Genomic DNA, 18,679 nt, shown 5'->3' with positions numbered 1-18,679 from the left:
TATATATCTTCCATGGCTATATTTCTTGCATCCTTAACAGTCATCATCTTATCCTTAGAAAACGAGAACAGATGAGGAAATTTTTCCTTAAGTACCTAATCACACCATTTGTCATGCCATAAAAGGGTTGTCTGTCCACCCCCAATATTACAGATTATCATATCCTTGAATGTAGTAACCAATGAAGTACAGTCTTTCCACCAAAAAGACCCTTTCTGATGATTTGTTTCAGGTAGTTTCCCATTCTGATAATATGCCGCCCAAACTAAGTTGACCCATGGAATATCATGCATATTATAGAACTTATATAAATTTTTCATTTGCAATGCCTTGTTCTGCTGCCTCATGTCTAAAACACCAAGTCCACCAGCTGCCTTGGGCATACATACTTTCTCCCAACTAACCAGACATTTGCCTGATTTATGTATATCTTTCCCTTGCCATAAAAAAGTTCTGCATGCTTTTTCAACATGATCAATATGAGTATAGTGGATCTTCATTGCACACATTGCATGATTTGGCATAGCAGTACTTTTTCATGTCAGCTTGTATTAAACTAAAATCTATAAATTCCACAGTCCATCTCTATAATATCATACAGTTAATTATTAATACCTAGAAGAACCCCTCCTCAAAAACCCTTGCAGGAGAACTACCCCGGTAGGAAGTCATAAGTACCGACAAGATAATTCAATAAAGAACTCTATAAACTAAATTTCTCGTTTCCTGCAATCCCACGAAACCTAATTTATAGTCCTTAACAGCTTTGAAGAAGAAAACATTTTTTAGGGTCATTAAGACCTCTATGGTTCCAAAACATACCTGACATATAAACTACAAAATCACACAATTACACTTAATCCCTCACGTATATCATAATTAAAATTAACTCTAACTCTAATTTTACCTTTACTAGTGTTGCTATAGCCAATACCAGCTAATACCTTACATAGATCATATAACTCCTCAGCAGAAGAATTAACATCACCGGCATTATTTCCTTTTTCAGAAATAGAATTAGTATCAAAATAGCCATCTCTCAAACCCACACCCTGCAAACCTGATACATTCATATTTTTATTTGCTAAATACAACTCAGGTCTGCTCTGATGTATACATACGCATTTCAATGTATAAATACATTCATATCTAGACAAATCAAGTTGAGTCACTTATATGTGAAGGAGCTTGTAGCATTCTCTAATTTCTGGATAGCATCACTAGTACTACTAACTTCTACGCATATCTCTTCCCAAACTTACTCTTAGTAGTTCTACTTTACTTGCAATACTATGAAACAAAGCATAGTAAGTGTCGCTGAATTATACTCTCTTTGTGCTATAATTCTTGTCGTAGATTCAGATGTATTTATACACAAAATATGTCTAGATAAATCTAAATCAACAACGGAAATTATGAAACAGAGGAGTACTAAATCACCAACAGTTAATATGGATAGCATGGAGTAGAAGAAAGAAGATTTAGACACCTTAATTACCATTCATATTTTTCAGATTCTTCTGTTTCACCAAATTATCTACACAATAACGCACGCGCGGCGCGGAGTTGGTAACAGCATCGTGGGGCGCGATCCATACGAATTGAACGCACCGCCTTTTCCCTCCCATTCTATTCCGTAGCGCGCCACTAGGCTCCCAGCTCGATCCGCGCGCTCTATATAAGCTCGCCGCGGCGATCACCATCAACACCACAACGAAAGCAACAACCAGCAATTGGTCGGGACAGTACCAAAGCCCGCTAGCTCTACCACTAGCTGTGATCAAAGCTAGCCACTCGGGTCACTCGACGATCGGCATGGCAAAGCTGGCGTCCCTGCTGATCCTCGCGGTCCTCGTGGCCGCGGCGTGCTTCGCCCAGCTGGGCTCGGCGGCGCGCGGCATCCCGGCCGGGAAGCCCGTGGCTGCAGCGGCGGCCGACGCGGTGAAGCGGCCGGAGACGTTCCAGGAGGGGACGGTGCTGATCCCTGGGATCGGCCGGTACGAGCTGGGCACCCACTACAGGCCGGACCTCGGCGGGCTGGACCACAGCATCCCGGCCGCCGCCAACGGGCAGTTCCTCCCCGGCGCCGACGACACCTGGGTGCCCAACCCCGGCTTCGAGGTGCCCAACCCCTTCCGCCCCGGCTCCGAGTCTCCATGATCGAGCCGGCCATCCATCGATCGGTAGCTAGCTAGCAAGCCTGCTATAAATCATTTTCCTCTTAATTAGCGTGTGTTTGCTATACAATAAAATAGCTGCTACATGGCCATGCATGTCGCATGCATGTATCTGCGACTGCGTGCGCCGACGGCGTTTTGGTGTTTGATTGAGCAAGTGTGTGTGTTTATGGAGTATGGGTGGATGCATATGTAGGAAGCATCCATCACGTACGTATCTCGCTTGGTTTGTTGATGCTAGCATTGTGCTTTTCAGTCCCTTTGTAAGTTGATGAATTATGAATTCAGCTTTGCCATCGCCAGCGTACATTGTCATTATGTACCAGTATATGGTTGGATCGTTTGGTCCTTAATTTCTGCCTGAGAGCTCGAACAAAAATCGTGTCACATACAGTACCATGGAGTGCAAGCCTGCAAGGACAGAGGAACTCAGCAAGTACAGAAAGACAATAAGCTACGCACCGGAAATGTGGCTCTCGGATGTGGTGTGTACAGTTGTGCTCTTGAGTTGATAGTTCAGTTATGGGACCCCCATTTTAGCTTTGTTTGGTGACAAAGAGTACTCGACAATGAGAGAGGCCGGGCACGATGACAGAGAATCAGATACGCTGGGTCCTTAATCATCCCATTAATTACTGGTGGATAGTGATGGTCACAGATGTATGTAAATACTCCCTCCGTCCTAGGACAGAAGGAGTATAATCTGCAGGGTGAAGTAAATTATCCAGGGGCTAACCCGAGATATTTTTTGTTTACTTAAGGAGCTCGAGGCTTTCGATTTTATTAAAATGAAACCAATAAACAAAGTCTAGGTTCAAACAAACTCCGGCCCAGATAGCACAACACCCCACACCATAACACCTACAAGCTCTAAGTTTGTCACCAACATATATTCCTTCCGCAAACCAATACAGACCTAAAAGAAACATAGCATCAATAGCTCCACAAAGGCACAAAAGCCATCACAAAACCGCAACATACATCGTCTTTAGGGGATTTTCCTTCCCACAACAACACACAACTCCAACTTCTCTCTGAAAACACCACCAAAAACATAGCTTACAATTCTCCTCCTGAAAGGTGCCCATCCCGGATGCCCGGTGAAAGCTTCATGCGCCAACCTAGACAACAGCAATGTCGTGGCGACTGGAGGCTGACGCTCGTTTACCTTCTGCAAAAGGTGCAATTAGATAATCTGTTGGATTATTAGGCAATTTCCGCGTGAGTTTAATTACCGAAACCAACATTACAGATGCACAAGCATACTTAACCAAACACATCAGACTAAGCACATGCATCAGATCTGAACATGGAACAAGTAGCAGTGCAAGGTAGGAGAGAAAAAGCACGTACATCGCGACCGGGAAGGTCGCACCAGTAGCAGCACCACCACCATGGGAGTTGTTGATGTCGCCCATGGTGCAGTCGGATCTGTCGATGAAGCAGCCGAACCGTCGAAGAAGAACACGAACAGCTGCGAGCAGTCGCGCCGTGACGCTCCCCAAAAACCTTATCGCCCGTCTATCGGTGCAGGATCTCAACGGACGGGGTTTCGGAGGCCTGCTCTCCCGGACGGCCGTGCACGCAGTCGCCGGGATGGGGAAGACTAGAGAGTAGCACAACAAAAGGAACTTCGCGAGAGAGATCTAAGAGCACTGTTCTCCAGATCTGATCGGTCTCCTTGTATAGCCTGGGAGGAGAGCCGCCCCGACCGCGTTGACACGCGTAGGAAGCCAGGGACACGTGGCGAGCATGCACATGCAGGCCGACACGTACCCAACACAGTTGGTGCACCAAGCAAAAATTTAGGCTTCCTTGAGTGTGTCTCGAACTCGAACTCAAGTCACGAAACGCGACGTGCGTGCGTGACGAGGCGAGGCGAGGCGGGGCGGGCGGAGGAGGAGTGCGCGAGGGCTCCTTCTATTCTCACTCACTTGGAAGGAGTAGAACAGCAGCCCTTATATACCACTCCAACTCTCTCTCTCAACTAGCAGTGTGTGACTAAACTTTGTCCCCCAAGGCTGTCCCAAGCTGCCAACGTGATGGGCCTTGAGATTTTAGGAATTGTAGACTACATGGGCTGCCTTATTGGGCTGCAGCCCATCTACATTTAACAACCCCCCACCAGATCTCATATGCACATCAGATGACACATTAGTTCCATTCACTGTTTAATATACCTGCACTTCAGTGGAGACGGTTAAGTTGAACTTCCACCTAGGCAAGGTGCTAGGCTTGACTACAACTGAACAATGGACTATGCCTTGAATTGTCAGTCTTTGTGCAGCAAGTTTCGCTCAATGCCGGCACGGTACTTGGCTACCATAGCCTTCCCCTCGGGTGGAGCTTATAAGTCATACTCCTCGGCCCTTCATGAGCTTACTAGAGATTCACCCAAATCTCCCACACTATGACCAGTGAGTGTCACTCATATAGGTGTGTTCTTCAAAAGATCGCCACGTAGGACGAGCGTCTTCGCTCATCAAGAGCCGCTCAGAACACATTAAGACATTGTCAACCTGCCTTACAGTAGCTATGAGAGAATTGCATCTGCAGCGGAGTGGGAGTATTAAATTTTCTCTCAACTCAGTTGCTCCGGTTTGTTTTCCCAGGTCCTAGTTCACGGAATTTCCGATCACATGGGTTGGGTTACCCCCTCGGCAACTCAAGTGGGTCTCAAACCCATCTCCCTCGATGCAAGGTCTATCATGTTTCTTGATAGTCCTTTTGTGAAAGGATCCGCGGATTTTTAGCACTTTGGACATAATCCAGTGCTATCACTCCGGAGTTCTTTAGTTTTCTGATAGACTTCAGTCTCCTCTTGATATGTTTGGAACTTTTCATATTATCCTTAGAACTTTTCACTTTAATAATCACAGTTTGATTATCACAGTTCATAAGGATGGCCGGTATCGGTTTTTCAACCATATGCAAGTCCATCAAGAGCTCACGAAGCCATTCCGCTTCGACAGTAGCTGTATCTAATGTTGTGAGTTCTGCTTCCATAGTTGACCTCGTTAAGATGGTCTGCTTGCAAGACTTCCAGGAAACAGCGCCACCACCAAGAGTGAAAACATATCCACTTGTGGCCTTCATCTTAGCATCAGAAATCCAATTGGAATCACTATACCCTTCAAGTCCTCTTGGATACCCGGTATAATGAATTCCATAACTCATGGTTCCCTTTAGATAGCACATTACTCTCTCAAGAGCATGCCAATGATCATCTCCCGGGTTGGCCACAAACCGGCTAAGTTTGCATACAGCAAACGAGATATCAGGCCTCGTAGCGCAAGCTAAATACATGAGTGAACCAATGATTTGAGAGTATTTCAATTGATCTCTAGTTGCATTTTCATTCTTTCGAAGCAAGACACTAGGATCATAAGGTGTGAGAGAAGATTTGCAATCAGCATAGCCAAATCTGTTCAACACCTTCTCAACATAATGAGATTGCACAAGTGTAATCCCATTATTCTCATCTCTCAATAGCTTGATGTTCAATATAACATCAGCTTCTCCAAGATCTTTCATCTCGAAACACTGAGATAAGAAGGTTTTGACCTCCTCAATCACTTTGAGACTTGTCCCAAGAATTAGTATGTCATCCACATACAAGCATAGGACAACTCCCTCACCCCCACCATGGCGGTAGTACACACATTTGTCAGCTTCATTAACAACAAAGCCCACAGATGTCAAAGTTCTTTCAAACTTCGCATGCCATTGTTTGGGTGCTTGTTTAAGACCATACAAAGATTTCTCTAATTTACACACCTTTCTTTCTTGACCTTGTAGTACGAAACCATCAGGCTCTTCCATCTAAATTTCCTCGTCCAACTCTCCATTTAGGAAAGCCGTCTTAACGTCCATTTGATGAACGAGAAGACCATGTGAGGCAGCCAATGATAGTAGTACTCGAATGGTGGTCAATCTCGCCACAGGTGAGTACGTATCGAAGAAATCTTCGCCTTCCTTTTGGGTATAGCCTTTGGCTACAAGCCGAGCTTTATACTTTTCAATAGTACCATCAGCTCGAAGCTTCTTCTTAAATACCCATTTACATCCTACAGGTTTACACCCATAAGGACGCTCAGTTAACTCCCACGTTCCATTAGCCAAGATGGAATCCATCTCGCTTTGAACCGCTTCCTTCCAGTAGTCTGCATCAGGAGATGCAAGAGCTTCTGAAATAGTAGTGGGAGTATCATCCACAAGATACACAATGAAATCATTACCAAAAGACTTTGCAGTCCTTTGTGTCTTACTCCTTGTGGGAGCTTCATTGTCATCTTTATCAGAATCTGAACTCTCATCATCAGATTCCTCATCAGACTCCATAGGAGTTTCATGTATTGGATCAGATTCCCAACTAGACATGCCTTGCATATCTCTCATAGGAAATATGTCCTCAAAGAATGTAGCATCTCTTGATTCAAAGATGGTGCCAACATTCATGTCATCCACTCCATATTTCACCACAAGAAATCTATAAGCAATGCTATGGGCAGCATAGCCAAGAAAGACACAGTCCACGGTTTTTGGTCCAAGCTTTCGCTTTTTGGTGATTGGCAAATTCACTTTAGCCAAACAACCCCAAGTTCGTAGGTAGGAGAGTGTTGGTATTTTCTTTTCCCATTCCTCATAAGGGGTAATCTCTTTATTCTTGGTTGGAACACGGTTTAGGACATGACATGAAGTCAATATAGCCTCCCCCACCATTCCTTGGATAAACCCGAAACATCTAACATGGCGTTAACCAAATCGTTAGAGTACGGTTTTTCCTTTCCGCAATCCCATTGGATTGTGGGGAATTGGGAGGCGTCCTCTCATGGATTATACCATGTTCCGCACGGAATAAATTGAACTCATTAGAAAAGTACTCTCCACCACGATCGGACCGAACCCTTTTTATCTTTCTTTCAAGTTGATTCTCAACTCCAGCCTTATAGATTTTAAAGAAATCAAGAGCCTCATCTTTAGTTTTCAGGAGATACACATAACAATACCTAGTGGAATCATCAATCAAGGTCATGAAATATTTCTTTCCACCTCTTGTCAACTCACCATTCATCTCACATAGATCTGAATGTACGAGCTCTAGTGGTGCCAAGTTTCTTTCCTTCGCATGCTTGTGAGGCTTGCGAGGCTGCTTTGCTTGCACACAAGCATGGCACTTAGAGCCTTTGACAAAGGTGAATTTCGGAATTAAACTCATATCAGCAAGCCGCGTCATACAACCGAAATTAACATGACAAAGTCGTGAATGCCAAACATTAGTTTCATTAACACTAGTGCTTACATGGTTCACAACATTATCACGGAAGTCTTCTAGAGAGAAGCGAAGCATTCCCTCACATTCATAGCCCTTTCCAACAAAAGTTCCATACTTAGACAGTACAACTTTATTGGACTCAAACACCAACTTAAACCCATCTTTCATAAGACGGGAGCCACTAACGAGATTCTTCTTGATAGAAGGGACATGTAGCACGTTCTTCAGTTGTACGATCTTTCCTGAAGTAAACTTCAGATCTACCGTGCCAACACCACGAACAGTAGCATGTAACCCATTCCCCATCATTACTGAGGAACCTTGGGCCTGATAAGAGGTAAACATGGAGATGTCAGCACACACATGAACATTAGCACCTATATCAACCTACCATTCCGTGGGCTGAAACACCGAAAGAACAGTAGGTAGCATATTACCATACCCTGTAGTTCCTTCCTCTGTGTTGCCAATGACCATGCTGACAGAATTTGAGTTCTGTCCAGCCTGACATTTCTTTCCTTTGCGTTGTGGACAGCGATTAGCCCAATGACCAATCTCACCACACACCCAGCAAGGATCTTTCTTCTCCGTTTTCCCCTTCTTCTTGAAGTTGGTAGTCTGGGAGACTCCCTTGTTCTTTCCCTTGGACTTGTGGGCATTTTTCTGTACCATATTGGCAGCAGAACGTCCATCGATTCCTCCAGTGTGTTTGTCTTTTGCCCTCGCCTTCTCCTCAACATCCAGAGAGCCCATGATATTCTCAACAGAAAACTCATGCCTCTGATGTTTCAGGGAAGTGGCAAAGTTCCTCCATGAAGGGGAAGCTTAGCAACAATGCATCCCGCGACAAACTTGTCCGGTAGCACACACTTGAGGAGCTCAAGTTCCTTTGCCATGATCTGTATCTCATGAGCCTGTTCTACTACAGATCGGTTCTCAACCATTTCAGTAGTCATTGAACTGCTCCATAGCATACGAGTTCACCTCCGGCATCGGCGAGCACCAAACTTAGCGTCCGATGTGCATCCCACAGTGCCTTCCCATTTCGGATGTGCAGATAAGCATCACCCAACTTGTCTCCAAGCACACTTAGAACGGCACCCACAAAGATTACGGTGGCATCCCCGAACGCTTTATCCTCGTCAGGAGTAAGCGGACCTCTGGGAGTACCTTCCGCAACCCGGTGCACGCCCATAGAAGTGAGCCACAAGAGGGTTTTATTCTGCCATCTCTTGAAATGAGAACCCGTAAACGGGCTCGGTTTGAGCGCCAGGCAAAACCAGACGGTGAAAATTGCCTAAGCATATAAGGTTTTTGGATTGTTGGATTATTAGGCAATTTCCGTGTGAGTTTAATTATCGAAAGCAACATTACAGATGCACAAGCATACTTAACCAAACACATCAGACTAAGCACATGCATCAGATCTGAACATGGAACACGTAGCAGTGCAAGGTAGGAGAGAAAAAGCATGTACATCGCGACCGGGAAGGTCGCACCAGTAGCAGCACCACCACCATGGGAGTTGTTGATGTCACCCATGGTGTAGTCGGATCTGTCGATGAAGCAGCCAAACCGTCGAAGAAGAACACGAACATCTGCGAGCAGTCGCGCCGAGACGCTCCCCAAAAACCTTATCGCCCGTCTCCCGGTGCAGGATCTCAATGGACGGGGTTTCGGAGGCCTGCTCTCCCGGACGGCCGTGCACGCAGTCGCCGGGATGGGGAAGACTAGAGAGTAGCACAGCAAAAGGAACTTCGCGAGAGAGATCTAAGAGCACTGTTCTCCAGATCTGATCAGTCTCCTTGTATAGCCTGGGAGGAGAGCCGCCCCGACCGCGTTGACACGCGTAGGAAGCCAGGGACACGCGGCGAGCATGCACATGCAGGCCAACACGTACCCAACACAGTTGGTGCACCAAGCAAAATTTTAGGCTTCCTTGAGTGTGTCTCGAACTCGAACTCGAGTCACGAAACGCGGCGTGCGTGACGAGGCGAGGCGAGGCGGGGCGGGCGGAGGAGGAGGAGTGCGCGAGGGCTCCTTCTATTCCCACTCACTTGGAAGGAGTAGAACAGCATCCCTTATATACCACTCCAACTCTCTCTCAACTAGCAATGTGGGACTAAACTTTGTCCCCCAAGGCTGTCCCAAGCTGCCAACGTGATGGGCCTTGAGATTTTAGGAATTGTAGACTACATGGGCTGCCTTATTGGGCTGCAGCCCATCTACATTTAACATAATCAGTATGAGATCTTGCACACAATACTGAAAGGATCATTAGTGAAACATTGTCAAACACAGCAGAATTCCTGACTTTCCAAATGGTCCATATAGTGGCAACAACCCCTAAAGCCACCACAGATCTAATTTTACTAGGGATTGTCCAGATCCAAACACCTATCTCAGAGAATTTTAACATGGGAACTATCTGCGCACAAAGTTCATTTAATAACACCCCAAATATATCTAGCTAAAGAACGTTGAAAAAAAGTGTCCATTGTCTCATCACAGTCACAAAACATGCATTTAGCATCTTTACCCTTCCATCCTGTGTGTAGCAAGTTACCCATAGTCAAAATACTATTCTTAAAAGCAAGCCAAAGAAAAACTTTAATTTTTAGGGGAATTGTAATGAACCACATTTTCCTGGGTTCCCATTTCAGTTGAGCTACATTCAAAGATAGATACATATAATGGGCGGAAAATCGACCAAATTAAGTGATCTCCACCTAAGAGAACCATTTACACCATTTAGTTTAACCCCTTCACACTTACGCTGCAACTGTCTCCACATTTCGGGAGTTTCATCCCACAAAACCCTTCTAAATCTAATCCTACCCCACCCTTCCTAAAAGATAGATCTAGATTGGAGTGAGACGGAAGAGAAAATAGAAAAGAAAAGACATGCATATATGGAAGGGTAGGCATAATTCTTATGTGGGTAGGCTTCTTTAATTAACTACTGTCTAAGTAATTCCTTTCTTTATGATATCTATGTTTAAACTGCCTAAATTTCATGCTAACAGATTTAGGTTCTTTGTGAAGAGATTGTTTTGCTAGCAAGATGAAGGAGTTAGGAAAGATAATATAGTTAGATTTGATAAAATCTGTAAGCCTAAAGAATAAGGTGGTTTAGGTGTGGTAGATTTAGAGGTTATGAATCAATGTTGTTAACAAAATGATTGTGGAAATTAGAACTTAGTGAGGGTACATGGCAGAGTATCCTTAGAGGTAAATATGTTCAGGATAATTTTCTTGCTAACTGTAAATTGAAGCGTGACCAATCTCATTTTTGGGAGGAGTTAATGAAAGGTAAAGATGTTTTTATCTTTCTGTAGGGACGTTGCTGGTAATGGGGGAAAAACTAGGGAAAATATTAGTAGCTAGGTAGTGGATCCTTTATGAAAGGATATTCTAGATTAATTAGCTTAACTCTGAGTGGTAATGTTAGTGTTGCTTCCACAACCTAACTTAATTCGAAAGCACGCCTAGCTAGGTACCTGAAACGCTTCCTCCACACAAGGGAAAAGGGAAGCATAGTCATTACTTTTATCTTTAGATCTACCAAAACAAAATTGTTCGCATTGATGTAAATTAAATTTTACCCCAAGTAACTGTTCAAAGAAATATAACATGAATTTCAAATTCCTAGCAAACTGCAAGCTGTCTTCAACATAAAAGTTGTTTCATCCGCGTGTTGTAACATGATTACTCCACCTTCAACCAACTCTCTTAAACCTCTTTCAACAAACCATTCTCACACTCCTTTCTAATCGTCAATGTTAGCACATATACAACCACATCAAAAAGAATGGGGATAAAGGACCCCACTGCCTTAATCCTATTTTTGATTAAAAAAGAATGGAGACTTTTTTATTTTTCAAATTGAGCGGCATAGCCCCCGATGTCATTAGTGGAATGAATCCGAATGAACATGAGGTTTAATTTTATTTTCCTATATGACCTTACAACTTCCTGAGTTGTCAAACCAAGTACTAAACCAAACCATGATCCACAAAGCCAAAACAAAGCAATCCTCTGATTGTTGAGTCACTTGCACTAAAAGATGTTTTTATTTACGCAAGAGAGAGAGGTTTCAATAGAGTTGTTTTTTAAGTTGACTTTAAAGTTGTGGTTCATCTTTGGCACAATAGAGTTTATGATCGTTCTATGATCAAACATGTCTTAGATGAGATTATTGAGTTGAGTGTATTTTTTACAGCTTTTAGCTTAAGTTATGGTCGTCGCCAGGCTAACCAGGCGGCTCATTCTTGCGCAAAGTTTGCGAGTTTACAAAGATGGGTTGTTTTCCTGAAATGCTGAGCCACCTGCATTTTTAGCACACATCCTTCAGGTTGATTGTACTTGTTTGTGATTTGTGGCTGCAAGTTTCTGGCACACTCTTTTCCTTACCAGAGTACCTAAGAGGACTGAATGGTTTTAATGAGGTGGCTTGCTAGCTTAATATATTTTTATTTAAAAAAAAGCCAAAACAAAGCAACAACTTACACAAAACCCATAACTACTATAGTTTACTCTACTACTGAACTCTTCCATGTTTGTTTTGCTTCTATGTGAACTTCATCTTTTCCTAGTCATTGATCCTTTTTACCCTTCACTTCATTTGCTTCTCATCATCCTGCAATTATGATCACCATCGGGGTCCAACCTTTCTTCTTACTGAAGATCTCAGCTGCTACTCACATTAGTGTCTCTAACCCTTTGCTTTGCAAATCTTGTCGACATCATATTAAAAGAACAGTCCATAAATCCAATCAGTGAGCGCCTTAACCTATTATACTAGAAGGATTGTTAGGAAAATATTACTAAAATAAGCAACATTTTTGATTTTCCATAAATCTGAAATTACTTTTGTAACTTCTACTTCCACTAATCCTCATACTAGTAGGAAATCTGAAAACCAACAAATGATGTCCGGGTTAGAACTAAAATTTGTCCTAATATCTGAAGTACAATGTACTAGCCCCAAGCATATCTTGACACTGGAAAGTGAACAAAAAGATGATCTATGCTCTCGTTTTCCCTACAAAACAAAGAACCATTACTACCTTCCCATCATCTATGCTTCACAATATTCGTAGTCAAATAATTTTACTAAGTAAGATCTAGAGAAAACCTTAATCTTTAGAGGCATTTTAATTAACCATAACTTTTTTAATGGACATCCAACCTGACTAATTTTTAGAGCAGCGTACATGTATTTAATTGTAAACTAGCATAATTTTCTTTAGTAACCATTCGCATCAATCTTTTCTATCTGTTAATCTATTTCACCACACAAATTTTGTAATTCTTCCCATAGTACCGCAGTCTGTCCCTATAACGTTCTCCTAAATCTCACATAATTCTATCCTTCTTAAAACACTCTAGCTACAAGAATTCTAGTGCTAAATGTTAAGTTATACAACCTCACAAACTTCATCTTAAAAGGTTGATCACCAACCAAAAAATCCTCCGACAAAGGAGTATTTTGATCATTACTCACCACTTTCCTATAGTACCTGTAAAAGAATTCCCTAACATCTAAAATACCATGGAAAAAATGAGACTTCCTAGCTCTTTTCTTAACATCAACTAACAAATTTCTCTTGCAATACTTGCTTAAATTTTTTTTTTTCATAAACCCTCTTCACTTTCAAGATTCCACAACCATGTGCTTAAAATAAAAATGTTCATTATTCTCAGGTCCACTATTCCAAACCCCATTGATCAATTGGCTGACACACATTTTTCCAATTTACCAAATGATATTTTTTAACATCTTCCTTATCATTCCATGAAATTCTTTACCTAGGTAAATCAATATTCTTCTCTATAGTTTTGGAAAAGGAAGCATAGACATCATATAAAAGGCATATTACTAAGAATACCTTTAATGAAAACTAACCTGTAACCAGAAGACACCACGGGTTCCACGGGGTAAATCCATTTAAAAGGACAAACTTTAGCTGAGAGAGTTTCTATAGTTGGGGGAAGGGGGATTGCTGAAACCAATATTCATCATGAAACTTCATACACTGATGATCGCGAGGTTCTATAAGAGAGACGACCTAGCTGAAGTCAACATAAAAGCACCTCTTTAATGTATCAAACGTTTATCATCCACACACAAAACACCTCCCACCACGGAGCGCTTCTGTATCGGAGGAACCATTTTTCCCCTGCTCCTCTCTCTCACCCGGCGGGAGGCCAGATCCCATCTCCACCAGCGGGAGCTTTGGGCCCCTCTCCCTCCACTTGCCGCTCCGGCGACAGGATGGGGAGGGGACCTCGTTCCTCCATTCTGTAGTTGGGGCTTATCTGTTGTGGTGCATCGTTGGGATGGTGGGAGAGGGGCTGGGAAAATAAATCTGCCTCGACTCCACTCCCACTACAGCGGCGACCTTCACGGCGGCGTCTCGGAGTTGATGACAACGTGTGCTTGTTCATATTTCAGTTCAGCGGCTTGGTCTTCTCGCCGCTCTTTAGATCTGGCGAGATCTGTTTCTCAACGTGTCGCTGGCGTTTGTCGTTGTCCATGACGGCGCTCGGGACCGCGGCAAGGTGGATGCTCTGGAGCAAGGATGCTGGTCCGGAGGTGGTGGATTTGTCGTTATTCCTCGACTTCGTCGATGGGATGTGGCAGATCTTGGTCCAAGATAGCCCGGTGACGTCCCCCGGTCGATGTGCCACAACGACACGTGCCTCGATGCTTGCAGCATGCATGTTCATCGACTCACAAAGTATCATTGGCGATGGTGCTCTTTTGGATCTGGTAATGGTTGAGGCTCGGCGTCTCTTCCAACGCGTGTCTAGGCGGCATTGGAGTTTGGCGGCGGTGGCGGCTGGCTTCGGCGAGTGCAGGAAATCCTAGGGATAGTTTTGTATATTTCTATTCTTTAGGGTTTTTCTGTAAAGTTTTCAGGACAACTATTTTCTCGTGGTCTAGACCACTTGATTTTCTATTATTGAAATACGTGATTACTCAATCAAAAAAAAAAACGCCTCCCACCACATGGTTCCAAACCCTCTCATGGATATTGTAATTTGAATATTGCAATAATTTATATTGAAAAGAGGATAGCCAATTTATTGACTAATTCAAATTCATATGTACAATTAGTATAATTCTGATTGTTAATTCCAAAATTTTCTTGGATCTTTTCACGCTTTCTCACAAACAGATTCAAAAATATATGATTACTATTTTTGAAGTTTGTATAAACCATTGCTTCGCTTAGAGTCTACAATTCATATTACTCATATAATACTAATTTTAATTTTACTATATCGAAAAATCTCCGGTTCGTTGAGCATACATAGGTTGAGGATGGAACTCCTATAGCAATCGATGTGGAAAAAGGCAACAGCCGAATACAAAGCAGAAAAAGCGAGTGAGATCTTGACTTTCTATTATCATACAACATAGAAGTATTTAATCTAATCAAAAAGATTCATTGGATTTTATAAAAAAAAAATATTGAAAGCTCTCGTCTCAGTCGCTAGCCTAAGAAAAGGTACGGGGTTGCTTCGGATGACGTATAAGCAACCTAGCCTAATCCTTGTTTCCATAGAAAAAGATGAATTTACTCTAATATCCGTGCAATGACTCAATATTGAGTAATCAAATCATGTGTTTTGTTAGATCACAAGAACGTTATAGTGTAATCGCCCTTCTGGCAAGATTGACACAAGTCCATCATTTGCATCCTTAACCAGAGGATAAAAATATTTATAAGCATGAGAGTCATCATAAAGGGGAAGCCACTGGTTGGCAACCACCTCCTCCCATTGGTATTCATGTCAACCAATAGTGAATTGTTAATCCCCCACCCCAATAAGCTATTCATCAGCAAAACTTAGGATCTGTATGCTAAAAATAGTGCGAAAAGTGGAACACTGATCTAAGTAAAAATAAAAAATAAAAAGGATAGTAGAAAAAAAATGAGGCAAAATTACTCCATAGCCTATACAAGCGGCTCCAAATAGTAATTGGTTTTAAAAAATTGATGCTACTAAATCCGTCATTTTTTTGTACCAACAATTAAGAAACATTCCCCGACTTGCTGCATCAAAAATTAAATCACAAGCTTCTGATAAAAAAATGAGACGTTCTAGTGAGATTTATAATATGTCTTACCTTGCCAAGCACCTAACTTTTTATCCTTTTTCTCAGGTGATCTTTTTCAATCTCTATTTCTATGAATAGAACTATGTGCATGTATTCTTAAAAAGATTCATAGGTAACACTCCCTATAAACAAGTAAAAAAATCTCCTTATACATTTCACAATTACCATTAATTAGCTTGACCAAACCACGCTATTTCACTATCTTACGAAAATAGTTTTTAAATCCGATAAATGCTCAAAATAACACAATAACCTTTTAAAATTTGTAGCACTTTCTTCACTAGCTTCAAAAAAGAAAACAATATATTGTACATAATAAAGTATAGTTAAACCTCCATCATTATACTCAGGTTCTAACCCTCTCAACAAAGCATTGTCCTAGTTTTAATTAATCAAAACTTACAAAACATCCTCCACAATATCGAACATATTGGGTAAAAGGAGACCCCCTTACTCAAACCTTTCTTAATTATGAAATAAGGAGCCAGTAAAAAATAACCATTCCTGTTAGATTACCTCCACTAATTAAATCCTTCATCCACTTAGTATACTTTTTTTGGAAAACTTTCATCCTCAGAACTTCTAACAAAAACTCCCAATTAATAATATCATCGCTTTCTCGTAGTCAACTTTAAACTCTACCTCATCATATTTCTTTTTAACTATTTCATGGAAAGTTTCATGTAGAATAGTCAAACCATAAAAAAATATCTGCCTTTTATAAAGTTGTTTGAACCGGAGCTACCGATTTATCTGGAACTGAACCGTTCTATTATTACTAACTTTATTTACTAACTTAAAAATTAAATTACTCAAAACATATAGTCCGAAAAAGTGTAATTTATGTGCATCACTAACTTTAGGTACAAGGTAGTAGTGCCATAATTAAGTTAGATGTATCTTTCATACCCTAATAAGTTCATTAAACAAAAACAACTAATCATTTTTCAACATAAAAAGGTAAATTTTTTTGATAAAATTCAGCCAGCAACCCATCGGGCCTATTACTTTATTATGCTTCATCTAAGATAAATCTACCTGCTTTATATTGTCTAAGCTAAACTCTTGTTCTAGAAAATTCTTATCCACATCATATAACACACACTCTAAAAGAATATCTAAAGAAATATCACATATTATCATATAGACAAAAATATTTTTTTTAGAAACCGGTAACAAATAACAAAATGTCCTTATCTCCCTAGAATAGAAGCTCATCTTGTTTTATCCTTAGGATTCTATTTTTTTCTCTTTATTCCACTACATTTAGCCATGACATTAGAAGTCATAACATCCCCTTATAACAAATCTTTTGTCTTTAGCTCATTGTATGCATTTCATTTTCTCTTTTTCGTTAATAACATTTAAACGTCTTCCCTTCAAACTAAGAATTTATCCTGAACCAAATCCACCACTTCACTTTCCCTATCAATCTTATATTTTTCTTCTATTAGAAACATTTTTATTTCTTAAACACTATCGTAATTATTATTCCATGCTTTCAAATTTTCTAAACTCATTAGCTCTATTTTGCCAAACATGTAGAAAATTCCTTCCAAAAAAACTAAACCAAACTTTACTCACTAAACTATTTATGTCATCTCTCAAAACCAAAATAACTATAATCTAGATTAACTAGGAACTTTAATAATTTATCGGCCTACATCTATAATCAATGCAACATGATCAAAAATAACTCTTGAAAAACTTCTTAACACAACTAAAGAGAAATCACTGTCCCACATACTCACTAAAATTATGTCTAACATTATGCCAACTCTTGGGTATTAGATCAAGCAAACCTCCTACCAGGTAATTCAAGCTCTTTTAACTCTTTATATTATTTCATAATAGCATTAAATAAGATGGAGCATTTAGATAATCTTCTAAGTTTACTTTCACTATTCTTCGTAATAATATAAAATCCCCTCCAGTAGCACCATGAAAAGAATTAGCTTGTAAGATATGTAGTAATTATACTGAGAAAACTTCTTTATAATTATTATGTGGTGCTCCATAAATAGATACATTATCCCATACTTTTCATGTCAGCTTGTATTAAACTAAAATCTATAAATTCCACAGTCCATCTCTATAATATCATACAATTAATTATTAATACCTATAAGAACCCCTCCTCAAAAACCCTTGCAGGAGAACTACCCCGGTAGGAAGTCATAAGTACCAACAAGAGAATTCAATAAAGAACTCTATAAACTAAATTTCTCGTTTCCTGCAATCCCACGAAACCTAATTTATAGTCCTTAACAGCTTTGAAGAAGAAAACATTTTTTAGGGTCATTAAGACTTCTATGGTTCCAAAACATACCTGACATATAAACTACAAAATCACACGATTACACTTAATCCCTCACGTATATCATAATTAAAATTAACTCTAACTCTAACTGTACCTTTACTAGCATTGCTATAGCCAATACCAGCTAATACCTTACACAGATCATCTAACTCCTCAGCAGAAGAATTAACATCACCGGCATTATTTCCTTTTCCAGAAATAGATTTAGTATCAAAATAGCCATCTCTCAAACCCACAGCCTGCAAACCTGATACATTCATATTTTATTTGCTAAATACAACTCAGGTATGCTCTGATGTATACATACGCATTTCCATGTATAAATACATTTGTATCTAGATAAATTAAGTTGAGTCACTTATATGCGAAGGAGCTTGTGCATTCTCTAATTTCTGGATATAATCACTAGTATTACTAACTTGTACGCTTATCTCTTCCCAAACTTACTCTTAGTAGTTTTCCTTTACTTGCAATACTATGAAACAGAAGAATAATTGCATTTGAACCCACTCCTTCAATCTATAATAAGTGTCGTTGAGTTATAATCTCTTTGTGCTATACTTCTTGTCGTAGATTCAGACGTATTTATGCACAAAATATGTCTAGATACATCTAAATCAACAACGGAAATTATGAAACAGATGAGTAAAATCACCAACAGTTGATATGGATGGCATGGAGTAGAAGATTTAGACACCTTACCATTCACATTTTTCAGATTCTTCTGTTTCACCAAATTCTCTACACAATAAGGCACGCGCGGCGCGGAGTTGGTA

The 18,679-nt window shown here is 40.7% G+C and overlaps 1 protein-coding gene across 1 annotated transcript; it reads left to right on the top strand.

Moving 5' to 3' along the window:
* The first annotated feature begins 1,815 nt into the window (after positions 1-1,815).
* On the top strand, positions 1,816-2,160 carry LOC124670359 (putative cell wall protein). The gene has a single exon (XM_047206869.1). The coding sequence runs from the start codon at positions 1,816-1,818 to the stop codon at positions 2,158-2,160; it is 345 nt and encodes a 114-aa protein (XP_047062825.1).
* The last annotated feature ends 16,519 nt before the right edge of the window (positions 2,161-18,679 follow it).

The sequence above is a fragment of the Lolium rigidum genome, chromosome 7, assembly GCF_022539505.1.
Source record: "Lolium rigidum isolate FL_2022 chromosome 7, APGP_CSIRO_Lrig_0.1, whole genome shotgun sequence".
Taxonomy (NCBI): domain Eukaryota; kingdom Viridiplantae; phylum Streptophyta; class Magnoliopsida; order Poales; family Poaceae; genus Lolium; species Lolium rigidum.
The sequence above is the reverse complement of the archived record's forward strand: the minus strand, read 5'-3'. Positions and strand labels throughout refer to the sequence as shown.